The sequence below is a fragment of the Chelonia mydas genome, chromosome 18, assembly GCF_015237465.2.
Source record: "Chelonia mydas isolate rCheMyd1 chromosome 18, rCheMyd1.pri.v2, whole genome shotgun sequence".
Lineage (NCBI taxonomy): Eukaryota > Metazoa > Chordata > Testudines > Cheloniidae > Chelonia > Chelonia mydas.
Window position 1 is genome coordinate 5,319,562 of NC_051258.2, and position 15,592 is coordinate 5,335,153.

General features: G+C 46.5%; 1 protein-coding gene and 1 pseudogene across 6 annotated transcripts in view; one reads left to right on the plus strand and one right to left on the minus strand.

Moving 5' to 3' along the window:
* Positions 1-1,375: 1,375 nt before the first annotated feature.
* Positions 1,376-15,592, plus strand: part of DDI2 (DNA damage inducible 1 homolog 2) — a 100,108-nt gene continuing 85,891 nt past the window's right edge. For 2 of the 6 annotated variants that reach the window (XR_006286504.1, XM_043531938.1), the window contains exon 1: positions 1,385-1,609. Coding sequence is in view for 3 of the 6 variants with exons in the window: in XM_043531938.1 (XP_043387873.1) it covers positions 1,472-1,609 (138 nt within the window). In the remaining 3 variants the exon portion in view is untranslated. Of the gene's footprint in view, positions 1,610-15,592 lie in introns of all 6 variants that reach the window. The other 4 variants (XR_006286503.1, XM_037880929.2, XR_006286505.1 and 1 more) reach the window with 4 other exon arrangements.
* On the minus strand, positions 4,326-6,491 carry LOC102939409 (annotated as a pseudogene).

Consider the following 15,592-nt stretch of genomic DNA (forward strand, 5'->3'; position numbering starts at 1 on the left):
ACCTCCCTCGGCAATTTATTCCAGTGCTTAACCACCCTGACTGTTAAGTTTTTCCTAATGTCAAACCTAAACCTCCCTTGCTGCAATTTAAACCCATTGCTTTTTGTCCTATCCTCAAAGGTTAAGAAAAACAATTTTTTCTCCCTCCTCCTTGTAATAATCCTTTATGTACTTGAAAACTGTTATGTCTCCCCTCGGTCTTCTCTTTTCCAGACTAAATAAAACACGGATCTTGCCATATTGTAGGGAGATGGCCCTATCTCAAGAGTTAAGGTTGTAGTGAGGTTCCTGTTATAAGGCTGAGGTACTAAAGGGCTCTTTAACCTAGCAGAGAAAGGTAGAAATAAGCAAGTTTACTTCTGTTTGGGGGAAGGGCTGGAAATCACAAACCAACAGACTGGGAGGGGGGCCAGGAAGTGTATTTATTTTGTGCTGGGCTTTGGTTTGGTTTGTATAAGGTCACTCCTCCAGCCCAGCTTGTAAATACTGTAAAACTCAAGCCAAGCGAGGAATTAAAAATCTCTGGAGCAGGACAGGCTTGCCCCCGCTGCCCCAGGGAGAAAAATGGAGGCTGACGAGGTGCTGGACGGGCCTTGCCATGGCAGGTGAGGGGCTGGGAAGACCCCACTACTCCCACGGGCAGGGACCAGGACCGCTGTGCCCGGCCGGCGAGTGACAAGGGGGCCAGTGAGGGACATGACAGCCAGAGCCCCCCCGGGCTGGCGAGTGACAAGGGGGCTGGCGTGGGGCGTGACAGCTAGAGCCCCCCCGGCCGGCGAGTGTCAAGGGGGCCGGTGGGGGGCGAGAGACCCAGAGCCCCCCCCCCCGCCTGGTGAGTGACAAGGGGCCTGATGTGGGGCATGACACCCAGAGCCCCCCCCGGCCGGCGAGTGACAAGGGGGCCGGTGCAGGGCGTGACAGCCAGAGCCCCCCCCGGCCGGCGAGTGACGAGGGGGCTGGTGGGGGGCGAGACACCCAGAGGCCCCCCCCGGCCGGCGAGTGACAAGGGGGCCGGTGGGGGGCGAGACACCCAGAGCCCCCCCCGGCCGGCGAGTGACGAGGGGGCCGGTGGGGGGCGAGACACCCAGAGGCTCCCCCCGGCCGGCGAGTGACGAGGGGGCCGGTGCGGGGAGTGACAGCCAGAGCCCCCCCCGGCCGGCGAGTGACGAGGGGCCTGATGTGGGGCGTGACAGCCAGAGCGCCCCCGGGGCCGGTGCGGGGAGTGACAGCCAGAGCCCCCCCGGCCGACGAGTCACAAGGGGGCTGGGGCCGGCGAGCGGGCGGCAGCGGCTCCGCACCCAGGGTGGGGGGTCCCGGGGGCTCCTCGGGGCGGCGCCGCGCCGGGGCACTGAGCTGACCCCGCCCGAGTCACTTCCGGCCGCGGCGCGACAGTTGCCGGCCGGGCGGGGTTTTACGGCAGCGGGCGCGGGGCGGCGGCGCGGCTGGTGGCGGAGCCCGGCCCGGCCCGGCCATGCTGCTCACCGTGTTCTGCCTGCGCCGGGACCGCTCCGAGCTCACCTTCTCCCTGCAGGTGGACGCCGACTTCGAGCTGCAGAACTTCCGGGCGCTCTGCGAGCTGGAGTCCGGCATCCCCGCGGCCGAGAGCCAGGTGAGGAGACCCCCCCCCCCCCCCCAGCCTGGGGAGACCCCCCTCACCCCCCCCTTTCCCTGCCAGGTCCCCCGTCCCCCCCCCAGCCTGGGGAGACCCCCCTCACCCCCCCTTTCCCTGCCAGGTCCCCCGTCCCCCCCCCCAGCCTGGGGAGACCCCCCTCACCCCCCCCTTTCCCTGCCAGGTCCCCCGTCCCCCCCCCCCCCAGCCTGGGGAGACCCCCCTCACCCCCCCTTTCCCTGCCAGGTCCCCCGTCCCCCCCCCCAGCCTGGGGAGACCCCCCTCACCCCCCCTTTCCCTGCCAGGTCCCCCGTCCCCCCCCCCAGCCTGGGGAGACCCCCCTCACCCCCCCTTTCCCTGCCAGGTCCCCCGTCCCCCCCCCCAGCCTGGGGAGACCCCCCTCACCCCCCCTTTCCCTGCCAGGTCCCCCGTCCCCCCCCCCAGCCTGGGGAGACCCCCCTCACCCCCCCTTTCCCTGCCAGGTCCCCCGTCCCCCCCCCCAGCCTGGGGAGACCCCCCTCACCCCCCCTTTCCCTGCCAGGTCCCCCGTCCCCCCCCCCAGCCTGGGGAGACCCCCCTCACCCCCCCTTTCCCTGCCAGGTCCCCCGTCCCCCCCCCCCAGCCTGGGGAGACCCCCTCATCCCCCCCTTCCACTCCGTCCTCCTTCTCCCACTGGGTTCTCTCATTCCCCCCCCCCCCCCTTCTCCCACTGTGCCCCCTTGCCCCCTGCCGCTGGGAAACCCCACTCATCCCCCCCATCCGGGCCCCCGCTTCCCCCATCCTGGGGAGACCCCCTCCTCCCCCTTTCCTGGCCCCCTCATCCCCCTGCTGCCGGGAGACCCCCTCATCCCCCCCTCCCACTCCGTCTTCCTTCTCCCACTGGGTTCTCTCATCCACCCCCCCTCCCTTCTCCCACTGTGCCCCCTTGCCCCCTGCCGCTGGGAGACCCCACTCATTTCCCCCATCCGGGCCCCTGCTTCCCCCATCCCCCCAGCCTGCGGAGACCCCCTCTCCAGTCCCGTCCCACTCATCCCCCCAGGCTGGGGAGACTCCACAGTTATCTCCCAGCCCTGGAGAGGACTTGCAGAGAGAAACTCACACATACTAGGGAAAGTGACTGGGCCCCATCTCCTCTCCCAGCCTCTCAGGGACGGAGTGACCCGGGGAGAGCGAGACCCTGTGTCCTAGTCTCTGCCTCTCCCTGGCACCCCTGCAGCAGGGTCAGATGAGGTGCTGGGGGAGCTCGGCTCACCCCATGATCCCCGTGGCTAAGAGCCGGAGGAGCCTCTGGGAGGGGGCTCTCCCCAGTGTTTCTGTGACAGAGAGACAGTTGTGGAATTAAGGAACCTGGAGAGTAGGTCTCTCCCCATCTCCAATCTTTGGGGGACCTGGGGCCCCTCCCTTGTAAAGGGACAGCCATGCCTTGTTAGCCCTCCATTCTTCCACCCAACAGCTGGGGGGGAGCTTAGGTTTCATCCCCTCTCTTTTAGGAGTGGCATGGGATCTCATCTAGGGAGTGACCCCTTCCACTCTGGCTCCTGGTAGCCAAAAGGCAGGGGACCTCATCTCCCCAAGAAGTGACTCTCCACCACATTCATAGGCTCCCTCCACCTATCTTCAGGACACATCTTCCAATCAGTGGAGCCAGAGTCTCTCTTCCACCTCACCATCCCAGACCCAGAGATGCAAAGCCTGGAGACTCTCTCTCCCTCATAGTAGAAACTCCTCTATTCTGTTCTTGGGTGGTGTGGTCTTGGATCCACTGACAGCAACATTTACACCCTTTTCTTCCATTGGGGAAAGGTCTTCAGACCCACCAAATCCACTTCATTGCTAGAACAGTCTCTCCCAGACACCAGTCTCTTCAGTGTCCCTGTCTCCCACTGCCCCATTTTAAACCTGCAAGCCAGGTGAGACTCCCCGTCTAGTTTCCAAGAACCATCTGAGTCCCTGATGAGAAAGGGGAACAAGGATTTCTCTGCCCTTTAAGAGTGATGAGGATTGTGAGAGTTTTGGGGTGAAGAGGCTGGCCTCCCAGCTGCCTGCCTAGGGAAACATCTCAGAGTTGCTACTAGGAAGCATAGGTACCTCAGCCCACCTAAGAAATTGATTAACATCCTTTCCCTCATTCTGTTAAGGAAATGGGGTAGCATTTTAGGATGAGAATTCCCTTAGATTTCCTCTAACACTTAGTACATCAGGTTGACTTGGTCCCCGCCCCTTGTTAAGCCTGAAATACCAGTTTGTGGTGTGTGAGAATGAGGTTTTCACTTTTTTCCTTTTGGGCATGAGAGGCAGCTGAAATGAAAACTGGTGTCTAGGACTTTCATAGAGTATACCTCAATCCAGTTCAAATTTGGTAAGGCTTTGCTGACGTGACAAGCTATACAAGTGTTGCCAAAATACAAGAAGAAAACAAGTGCTAGGTGTGTGTTAGAGGGAGGGATACAACCCACCCAAGATAGGGTTACACACCATCCCACCAAGATAGGGTATATATCAAGGTAGGGTATATATCAAGATATCACACCAAGATAGGGTTACACACCATTTAGCATTTGAGCTCTGATGTCCATTTGTCATTTCTGTCCACATCTGATCTGCTGTCTCTCTCTCTTCTCATAACACCAAATCAGAGGCTTGACACACCTGTCAAAGCACATGGAGCATCTGTGATTATTGCCTTTGCTTTTTTGGTCTTTTTCCAAAAATACACTTATACAGCCCAAAACTTTAATTTAAATTTTAAGTGCATATTAGTCACTTCTGTGCTTGGAGGTGGAATAAGTGAAGACAGCTTCAACACAACACCCTCTGGCCAGGTCAGAAAGATGGCATAGACAGTTGGTCCTTTAGAAGTGTACCGTGCATGGATTGTGGTGTTCTCCATCTGCACCCTCCATGGCTTAGAAGCATAAATTGCCTCCCCGTTAACACACGGCCATTTTCCAAGGGACAGAAGCATTTCTTGAAAGATTGGAACAATCACCCATTCTTTTATGGGGCCCACGTTGAGAAGATCGTTGCCTCCAGAACTCACAGTCTGCACTAGTTCTGAGATAATAGTTGATTCATTCATGAGCTCATTGAGTTGCATGTTGCTTTAATAGCCCCAAGACCTTTTGTCAGTAGACGTGCACATCTCCCACTTGTGCTGTGGCAGGGTGCCCGGCTTGTATTTTTCGGCACAGTTATAGTATCCTCCATGATGACAGGAGCAGTTGTTGCACCAACAGTCATTTATCACAACAGGATCCTTGACAGGACTATCATTATAAAGCCAGGCAAGGAAAGAGGTAGAGTTCCAATATGTGTTTGGACCCCCCCAATCACCATCTGACCAAATCGGATCTGGTTTATACCTCAAAACAAGATCATAAAGCTCTGGCATAGTTTTTGAAAAGACACAATTCTGTGTCTTGACGCCATTTTTTTTGATCATCTAAATACAGAGGATTAAACCACTCTGAGAAAATGATACAGTCCATAGCGTATGTTCCTTTCTCTGAGAGCTTGTCCCAGTTCACCCATTAGGTCTCGATGGGACCCTGTATCCATAGAATTCCAGTTCCAGGACACAGGAGACCCCCAGTGTGTGAAGCCCTCATGATGCTTTGTAGTCAGCACCACATACCTGGCTGCTCGAAGATTAGTGCTGGTGAAGAGTGTTAGACTGACAGCCCTGGAGGTTGATGTCAGTTTCTCTGTGCAACAGGTTCAGTATATGGTCAGCAGCAGTATAATAAGCTTTTCCCCCACAGTGCCCAAGTTCTGACTCATCTCAGCCCTGGGTGAGATACCTCCACACCCAGTCCCTTGTGACTGGGTTGGGAGGTATAGTTCAGATGCCACTTAATAGAACTGGTAAGCAGCTTGGTTACGATGGATGGTTTTGTGGTGTGGCAGGGTGGATTTGATGTAAATTGAATTGATTTAAATCATGATTTAAATCACTTGTCAGGAAGACTCGATTTAATTATGGATTTCTACATAAAAGTGCATTCTTGTTGGTTGTTATAACCTTAATACATATTCTTCACAACTCAGATAGATGTAGGTTTCATTTTTAGAAGGTACACACTATATACATTTTTTAAGTGATTTATTTTTAAAACTTTTCAATTTAGGTTTACAGCTGTATCAGAAAATGAATGATTGGTTATTTCATTTACCAAAGGTAATTGAAGCAGATATTTATGAAGTCACTGGGAGGTGAACTATCTCCAATTCAACAGGTGAATCATTAATATTTGGAGGATTTTCTTGCCCTGATGTATTAGGAGGAGAACATCATCAGACAGACATTTAAATTGTTTTATTTAACTAAAACAACAACTTTATGTATTCTGGATTTTTTTCTTCAACAGCAAACATAATATTTTAATGAAACAAGCATATGAATTTTTGAATTTAAACATTCAAGATTTTTAAAATCAGGTTTGTTTTTGTTAAAATTGTTTTTTAACTAAAATAGTTAAATGAAATGTTTTAAAAAAAACAAAAATTAAATTGACTCTGTCAGCCAGGTCAACATGAGAAACTTAAAATATTGGCTTCTGCAGCTAACTCAGTCGTCTTGACCTTCATTTTCCTGTTTGTTCGTAATCTGGAAAAGAAAAACAAGCTTTCCTGCTTTTTCAGGTCCCAAACGATTTCTCAATTTGGAATGAATTAGTCCAAAGGAAGAAAATATTCTTTCTACATCAGCAGAAGAAGCTATTGCTGTTAAAAGTGAGATTATCACTTCAACAGTCTCTGAATCCAAGTGCTTAAGTGACTTCCTCCAGTTCACTGGTGTGACTTTCTTTAAAACATCAGAAAACATATCTGTCTTGAATGGTTCTTATTCTCAAACTGGGTCTCTTTTACCGCCTGCTGCCATCATAGGTTTTCCCTTCTAGTGAGAATGGTCTGGTAGCTCTCAAATCAATGAAAGCTACACTCAGGAAGACCTTGAGACTTCTGGAATATGCTGCTCAAACAGTTTCACTTTTGTTTCTGCCTACTGTTCCTCCCTTCTCACATTTATCTCCAGACTTCTTATCCTTGTCCAGATCTATTCCGCCCCCAACAATCTTCTATTCATTGAACTTTTTGAAACTTTACACTTTTAGAGAGAGGTAAGGGATTGACTCCGTGTACACAAATTTGGAGAGGGACAATAGGGTTGAGGTCTTTTATTTCTCACCTCTGTATATTTATTTATTTATTTTAAAACATTTTTGCTGTTAACAAGCAATTTATCTCTGGAGACACAAATCCACAGTTTGGTAACTGCAAAACTAAGCATCTCTGATGGTATCTTCTAGACTGAGCACTGAGTCCCATTGGGTAGATAGAAAGATTAACCTAAATAATCTATACAGAAGCCCCTGGAACCCCATAAATTTGGGTCCCTAATCCATGAACTATTGGAACTCATTTACAAAACTTTTCTTAAACATTACATGAATATATTGTCTCATACTATAGAATTAGAATTTATAATCCCTATTCCATGATGAGATATCTTTGAGCTATAATGTAGCTTCATTAAAACTATCTTTAGATAGGTTTTTTCCTCAAAAAGCATTTTATCAAAAAAATTAGATTTAAATTAAAAAATCAGATTTTTATTTTTTAATTTTGTTAATTGATTTTTATTCACTCTGGTGTGGACACATGTCCACTGAGTTCTAGACTAGGGCCTTCAGTTCATTTCCTGGAGGCCATCAAACAGCCACTAGATATATTGGCGACTAGGGCTGGTTTGTTGCGATTTTTATTTAGGGTAAAGTTTCAGGATGTTCACTGGGAAAAGGCCTGGAAATACAGTTTTAAAAGAGAGCCAATATTCCTGTCCTTTTGTTTTTCCAAATAGTCAGACCTGTGTGTGCATGCTAATGGGTAGATTTAAAAGATGTGGTTGCCACTATCAAGCCACAGCTGTAAACTTAATTTGCCTCCCGAGATAGTCTCGTAATTTTGGGGAAAGAAGAAATCTCCCCACTTCTGGTGGAATTAAGACTTCTCACCAAAAGCTACTAGATCTGAGCCTTCATGTTGCCTTATTGTTTCTGAGCTATTGTTCTCTATTAGCTTCCTGTACAACTCAGTATTTAACTTGACTGCTCTCAAGGTTTTAGTGAAATTGGTTCAACACTTTAAGATGTGCAAAAATCCCAGGGGATCAAGTCATTTGCTCTTCAGGACCTGAACCGTGTCTTTATATACAGCCCATGTAGTGCAATGGGATCCTGATTTGGGTATCCGAGCACTACAGAAATGTGAATAATAATAATAAAGGACATCTAAAAAACAACATGAAAATGTTGTGTGCAGCTCCCATGCCTGCAATAAAGGTTTAATGCTGACTTTTGATCACTTCTGAGTTTGGGTGAGTTGATGCCAGTTACTTAATGCTGGAGAGCTCCATATCTTATCTGCTTCCCGGGGCATGCTGCACACCATCCTATTCGAAAGCCATGTAACTGCAGAATCAAATCATAGAATATCTGGGCTGGAGGGGACCTCAGGAGGTCATCTAGTCCACTGATCTAACCACCACAGTCTAAAATGAGATTAGAAAATCAAAGGCCCATGGAGTTCCTTAGGGAAAACTCTTCATTTTTCTCACTGGGGAGCGAGAGACGATGGATCGCAAAGATTCCCATTCTTTTTATGCTGCTGCCAACCCATGTTTATACAGAGAATGAATATCAATACCAGATACATGTTCTTAAATGAGACTTGTCCTGGTACAATAAAATCAGAGTCCCAGGCCCCTCCTGGTCCATGTTCTTCCACCTTGCCTGCAAGGGAAGAGGAACCCATGACCAATAAATAGCAGTTAACACTGAAAGCTGTGGTTACAAAAACATGAATATCCCTTGTTCTTCCTGTTGCCAATGACCAGCATAACTTCTCCGCATGCGAGAATGTACAAATGCCTGCAACTGGAGGCTTGAATTTCTGAATCATAGAATATCAGGGTTGGAAGGGACCTCAGGAGGTCATCTAGTCCAACCCCCTGCTTAAAGCAGGACCAATCCCCAATTTTTGCCCCAGATCCCTAAATGGCCCACTCAAGGATTGAACTCTCAACCCTGGATTTAACAGGACAGTGCTCAGACCACTGAGCTATCCCTCCCCCCCGAAGTACTGCCTGTAGTGTAAACACCTCTAGTTTTTCAGCTGTGTGTCTCCAGCTACTTGCATAATGATAACGTGACAACACTGACTCTCTTTTAAGATGATGGCTGGTTGTGTACTCTCTTGCTTGTGCTGCTCTGTCATTGGGATTTTTTCCCCTCTCAGCAAATAATTTTAAAGTTTTATGTAATAGCTTCCACAGTTATCTAGGTCAAATAACCTGCAGTTGACTCCAAACACCATCAGAAGTGCCTCTGCTTCTCTCCTCGCTTCATTTACCTGTCCCTTGCTAATTCCTGCTTCCTTCCATTCTTTCCTTTATTGTCCATCATTTTCCCTTTCTGTCCACGTATTTGCTGGGCCCATATCTGTATAACATCCTTTCTAGTCAGCCCCTCTTTCTGTAGAGCATTTTGCAATCTTTCATAGGAAGAAACTATATAAATACCATTTGTATTTTACTTATTGGAAGATCAGCTTGTCTTAAGGACAAGAATCAGCTTCCAATAAAGAAAGACTGTGCTTGCTTAAACTGACAAATAGTTTTTTAACTCAGGGTCTTGTTCTTGCATTATTTTTATCATAGCTCTCTTTTTACAATGATCAGAGGCATGTTGCTTTAAAAGCAAAATTGTCAGGCTCCTGCCCCAAGGAAGGTGCAATTCATATTAGACATTACACAGTGGGGAATAAACCAAGGAAGTGGGGAAGGCCAATGGTTGTGATGAGAAACTGATGTTCTTATTATGTGTATGTGCTTTATTGAACTCTGAAAATTCATTTTACTACTGTTCAGGGAAAAGTGAGGGCTGAAAGTCTTGACTAAAAAGGATGCACTGTGAGGAACGATTTAATGGAGATGGTTGATGCTGTGTGGCACAAAGTCAAAGTTCTCGGCACAAAGGGATGACACACAAAACACTTGTGAGGAAAGGAGACACCAGGAACAGGGAGGCAAGTGGAGCAGGCAGCGAGTAGAACATGTGGAGGGGAGTAGAAGGCAAGAGAGGTGAAGGGAATAGTGAGATTTTTGCCTCCCATTCACTTTTTGATTGCTAACAAGTTTGTGATTTTTTTTTTATTTGGTCTGGCTAACAGATTGCACCTTCCATCCCATAAAGGGATTTGGAAAGGGAGGAGAATCTGAACAAAATATGCTGCGGGAACCTGTTTTGGAGTCTTCTGGGATCATGAATATTTTATCTACTTTCCTTCTTCAGCCACTAACCCACCCCCATTTACTGACCTGCTCTTGGGTTGCACATTGTCATAACACTTCAGCTAAGGAGGTCTGGAACCCATCAGCAGTTCTCTGAGTACCAGTCACGAGTTACTTGATGTGGGTGGCCCCAGGAGCTCAGAACTCTGTTTCTCACGGTACAGTGCTGCTGAGATAACTACATCAACCTCTAGTTCTTTACATTGCTGACACTATTCTTCTCAGTATTTTTAAAGCATGCTACTTTTATGGCTAATCCATTTTCTTGATTGCAATTACTTGGGGGGCAAAAACTGGTTGATATCCTATTGAAAATTAGAGTAAGAGTTCTCATTCTAGATTTTGATTTACTTATGTGCTGCCTGGGGATCTCTAGTAGGAAGTGTCACTGACCTCTCTTTGTAAGACACTTTGAGATCTACTGACGAAAAGTGCTGTGTAAGAGCTAGGTGGTGATCTGTACCAGTGTTCGACCAAGACCGTGACTGTACCAGGCCTATCAGTTGGGTGTGCGCTTAACCTGTTATGAAGCCTGGCAGCTCGCAACCCCTAGACCTGTGGAAGGTCTGTGGCAGGCTAAAGTAGGCATAGCTGAATGGAGAGCGGTCAGTGATGGTACACGGGGGCCCAGCACGGAATGTCATCAATACGGTAGGGTAGGGGAGCATATAGTGCCTTTCAGCGCCATCAACCTGCTGATGGACGAGAGACTCATTAAACAGATTGTAGTACAGGTGCTAGAACTGACCACAGGTGGAGCTCTTCTAGCATGAGACTTCAGCAGCATGAATCAGTGCTCATGAAAGCTTATGCTCAGATAAATTGGTTAGTCTCTAAGGTGCCACAAGTCCTCCTTTTCTTTTTGCGAATGCAGACTAACACGGCTGTTACTCTAACTTACAAACGTTATAGTTTTGTTTGGTAGAGTTTAATATCTGTACTGCTTTTGTTCTTGCTTTTAAAGGAAAGGCATTCCTGCTGTATTGTCAATCAAACAGCAGAAAGCTACCTGCCTTCCTGGTCAGGCATTCTTTGCAAAATGAGAGCACTTCATAATGCTGGGGGATCTTGGGCACTGCCCAGCTTCAGAGAAGCTAGTGACTTAGTACTGGGCTGTCCTATCAGCGTTTGTTTTTGTAATGTTTCATACCATGCGGAAGCAACTAAATCAAATTGGTTTATTTTGCCTGTAAAGGAGGATGGTTAAGAGTGTGTTAATTTGTTTTGCTGAGGGTTATGGCTTAATTACTGTGTGCTTAATTCATGCTTTGAGCTGTTAAGGTGGAAAGTTTAAAAATCCAATCCAAGCAAGAAGACAGGCTAAATCTGTCTTAAACTGATTAAGTTGCTTCTCCCAGAATATCCATGTGAAGAAACTGTCATTTAAGATTTACAGCTGCAGGTCAGGTTTATTCCTAGCTTGTTTTTTTCCCCCGTCAGTGGCATGACTAACTCATGTGGTGCAGCACTGGGTGGGCTGTTTAGTTATGTGAGATGCTGCTTTGAAAATCGACTCATCACAAACAAAGTTTCATAATGCCAGTAAGAGTTTGTTGTACTGTTTCTTCTCTGCTGATATAACCATTAAAGCATGTTGATTTACAACTAAATAGAGCCTTTACACTAGGTTTGGTACTTCTTTTTGCTATGTAGAAGGATACAACGGTATAACTATATACATTTATTTAAGCAATTATGTAGCTTAATATTTTAGATTCTTATTAATTGCACATTTTTAGTATGTTAGAAAATGGTGACTGATACTGCTTATTTACTAAATAATTAACCTTTTGCTCATGATTATGTCAAGCTGCATTGGGATGATAACTGGAATTTAATTAAACACACACAACAGCATGTAAAATATTTTTATTAAAATAGTATATGACCTATTGTGCCATATTTATAAAGCTTGACCTCAAAATGGATGAGTTTGCTCTGATTCTTTACATAGCAAAGCAGCCTTTAACTCAGTTTTTGATAGAGGCACATGAATTCAGCATACTTTTTTAATTTAAAAGATTTAAGAGATTATAATACATTTAGGATTTAAAATATTTTGTATTAAAGTCAGATTTAATTTTAAACAGGTTTATTTTTGAAAAGAAAAACTTTTCATAGTTTAACAAAATAACTGCTTTGGAAACATGCATCTGTTTTGGCAGCACCTACTTCATGTTTTGGACAATCCTATTTCAAATTCAGCTCCAGGTTTTTTATCTTCCTGAGCCTGAAATATTCTGAGACTGCAAAGTCAGTTTTTAGAAATAGCAGTATTCAAATTCTGGTATTTTAGAAGCAAATGATTTTTAAGGTAAGCTTGCAAGTCTGCAGTATAAACCAGAATACAGTACAGGAGAAATTTGGGTACTTGCAATGGTTAATCCTAATATCTCCTGATTTGCACAAAAGACCTGATGGTCTTTCCCATTGCTCAGCAAAGATTTAACAGTGAATGAGAAGGTCCTGTATTCTTCTTTGAGTAGCCTCTGTACATGGCCACTTGTGGAATCAAGATGACTGTGCCGTGAGCATAGTTATTTGGTGTCACTCACTCCTTCCCATCCTTGAGTCTTCCAAGGGTGTAAAAGGGTGAGTGACCCCAATGAGCATGCAGCTCCTTAACTCAGATCAGATGCGTTGACTTTGGTTCGTCCCTCATTGTTTTTTCTTTCATTCTGTCCTTTGGAGCTTTTTTATGTGTAGTTAGATTGCCCATCATTCAGCTTTGAGAGAGAGAGAGTAAATGAGGGGGTGGCAGCAACCTGTGCAGCATGGACATTACCTGGACTTGCAAAGGAGGGAGAGGCCACCTCACACCCCTGCTGACGGGGTGGCTCTTTGGGGCCAGTTGTCTAAGGGCTCGTTTATACTTAAAACGCTACAGGTAACAGGTTGTGGAAAGTGCAGGATGTACGTTACTCTGTAGAGCAGGGATCGGCAACCTTTCAGAAGTGGTGTGCCGAGTCTTCATTTATTCACTCTAATTTAAGGTTTCGCGTGCCAGTGATACATTTTAACGTTTTTAGAAGGTCTCTTTCTATAAGTCTATAATAAATAACTGAACTATTGTTGTACGTAAAGTAAATAAGGTTTTCAAAATGTTTAAGAAGCTTCATTTAAAATGCAGAGCCCCCCGGACCAGTGGCCAGGACCTGGGCAGTGTGAGTGCCACTGAAAATCAGCTTGCGTACCGCCTTTGGCACGCATGCCATAGGTTGCCTATCCCTGCAGTAGAGGGTACCTGAAAGAGCTTCATTTGTATGATGTGCTGCCCAATAGAACTGATGGAAGAGAAGATCCCATGTTTGGAGATGCAGCTAGAAGTTATGGTTGAGTTTAGACAGAATTTCAGAAGATGATGGAGAGAGGAGGTTGAAGGGAAAACTCAATGCTTGCAGATGCCTGCTGGCCAAGAGAACTGTGAGAGTAGACCGCTGGATGAAGAAAGTGGCCCATGGAAGAATGTGACTACAAAAACAAGGCATAGGAGAAGACTAGCTAGCAAGGGAGAAATAGAGCTGAAGGACAGGTTTTGCTCAGTTGGAAAATGAAGGGGAGAGGCAGACAGTAACAAAAGAGCAAGGAAGAAGAGTAGAGTAGCTAGTCCTACAAGAGGCGATCCAGAATTCAGAGCTCCAGGACGATAGAGTATGACTTGCAGAAGATTGCAAGTGAGAACAGATGACAAGAAGACTTGCAGCCAGAAAGAACAGAAGAGGGAGGACTGGAGACTCACACCAACACCAGGAAGAAACAGTCTTCACAACTGGGGACTCCCTACTAAGAAGAACAGACAGGCCTGTCACCAGATGGTGTGCTGTCTGCCAGGACTAAGATATGAGATGTGGACGTGAGACTGAAGAGGATCCTAAGGGGAGCAGGAAAGAAACCATTTATCGTCTTTCACATGGGAACAAATGATGCTGCTAGATTCTCACTGGGACACATCAAGGAAGACTGCACCAAGCTGGGGAAGATGCTTAAGAAATGGAGGTTTAAGTGATCTTCAGTGGGAGATCTTCAGTGTCCATAGAGGAGGAGAGCAAAGGAAAGACAAGATTATGATGATCATCAGATGGCTCAGGTAGTGGTGCTACAAGGAGAGCTTTGGGATGTTCGACCACTGGGAGCATTCACGGACAGAGGGCTGCTCTCATGAGATGGACTCCACCTGAGTAGAGAGGGTAGTAGACTTCTGGGATGGAGGCTGGCATAGTTGATTAAATGAGCTTTAAATTAGGAATTTGGTGAAAATGTTTTGGAGGTGGTCATATAATCCCCACACCTGATTCTGATATTTAGCAGGAGGGAAATCAAGTAAGCGGATAGAGAGAAGGAGAATGGACAACAAGAGGAAAGATTATTACTGTCATTGGTACTGGCACTGGCAGGTAGGGTATGCTGGCAGTAAAATGATTGTGCCTTATCAGATGAAGAACCTGGGTAAGGCCAAGTGAAACAGCTAAGATGTCTGTACTCCAATGCAAGGAGCCTGGGTTGCAAACAGGAAGAACTAGAACTACTGGTGCAGGAGGTGAAACCAGATATTATAGGGTTAATGGAAATGTGGTGGAATAGTAGTCATGACTTGAGTACAGGTTTTGAAGGGTATGTGCTGGTCAGGAAAGACAGAAATAAAGATAAACATGGTGTAGTAGCATTGTATGTTAATGATGAGGTAGACTGTAAAGAACTTGGGAGTGATGGAATGGAATGTTTGGGTCAAAATCATTTTGGAGAAAAATGGAAACAAACTCCCCTGGAACAGTGCTTGGGATCTGTTACAGACCCCCAGGATCTGATTTGGATATGGATAGACCAATGAAAGAAATACTACTGGGAATTGTGTGATTATAGGAGACTTTAATTTCTCTGATATTAACTGGAGGACCTCATCTGGAATACTGCTTGCAATTCTGGTCTCCCGTGTTTGAGAGATGAATTCAAACTGGAACAAGTGCAGAGAAGGGCTGCTAGGATGATTAGAGAAACAGAGAACTTACCTTACGAGAGGAGACTTGGAGCTTGGGTTGTTTAGCCTAACAAAATGAAGGCTCTGGAGAGAGATGGTTGCTCTCTATAAATACATCAGAGTGATAAACACCAGGGTGGGAGAGGAGTTATTTAGGGCCAATGCTGGCACAAGAACAAATGGATATCAACTGGTCTTCACCAAGTTTAGTCTTGAAATTAGATGAAGGTTTCTAACCATCAGAGGAGTGAAGTTCTAGAAGACCCTTCCAAAGGGAGTAGTTAGTGCAACCTAACTTGTTTCAAGACTGATAAGTTTATGGAGGGGATGATACAATGAGGTTCCATACTATGACACATGGCCTTTGAGATATTTGCTAATAGCAATTGTGGAAACAGTCAGAGATGGCTCAGAGTCTAACTGATTATCATATTTGGGGTTGGGGAGGAATTTTCCTCCAGGTCAGATTGACAGTGACTAGAGAGTATTTTTGCCTTTCTCTGTGGCGTGAGAGAGTGTGTCACTTGCTAGGATTATCTGGGTACATCTTATTCATTTCCCTACCATTGCAGGGGCCTTGGGCAGTGGTGCCCCTTAGTCCCTCTTATTCTCTGCCTGTGGCACACAGTCTAGTCTCCAGTGGGCTGTAATGCTTTGG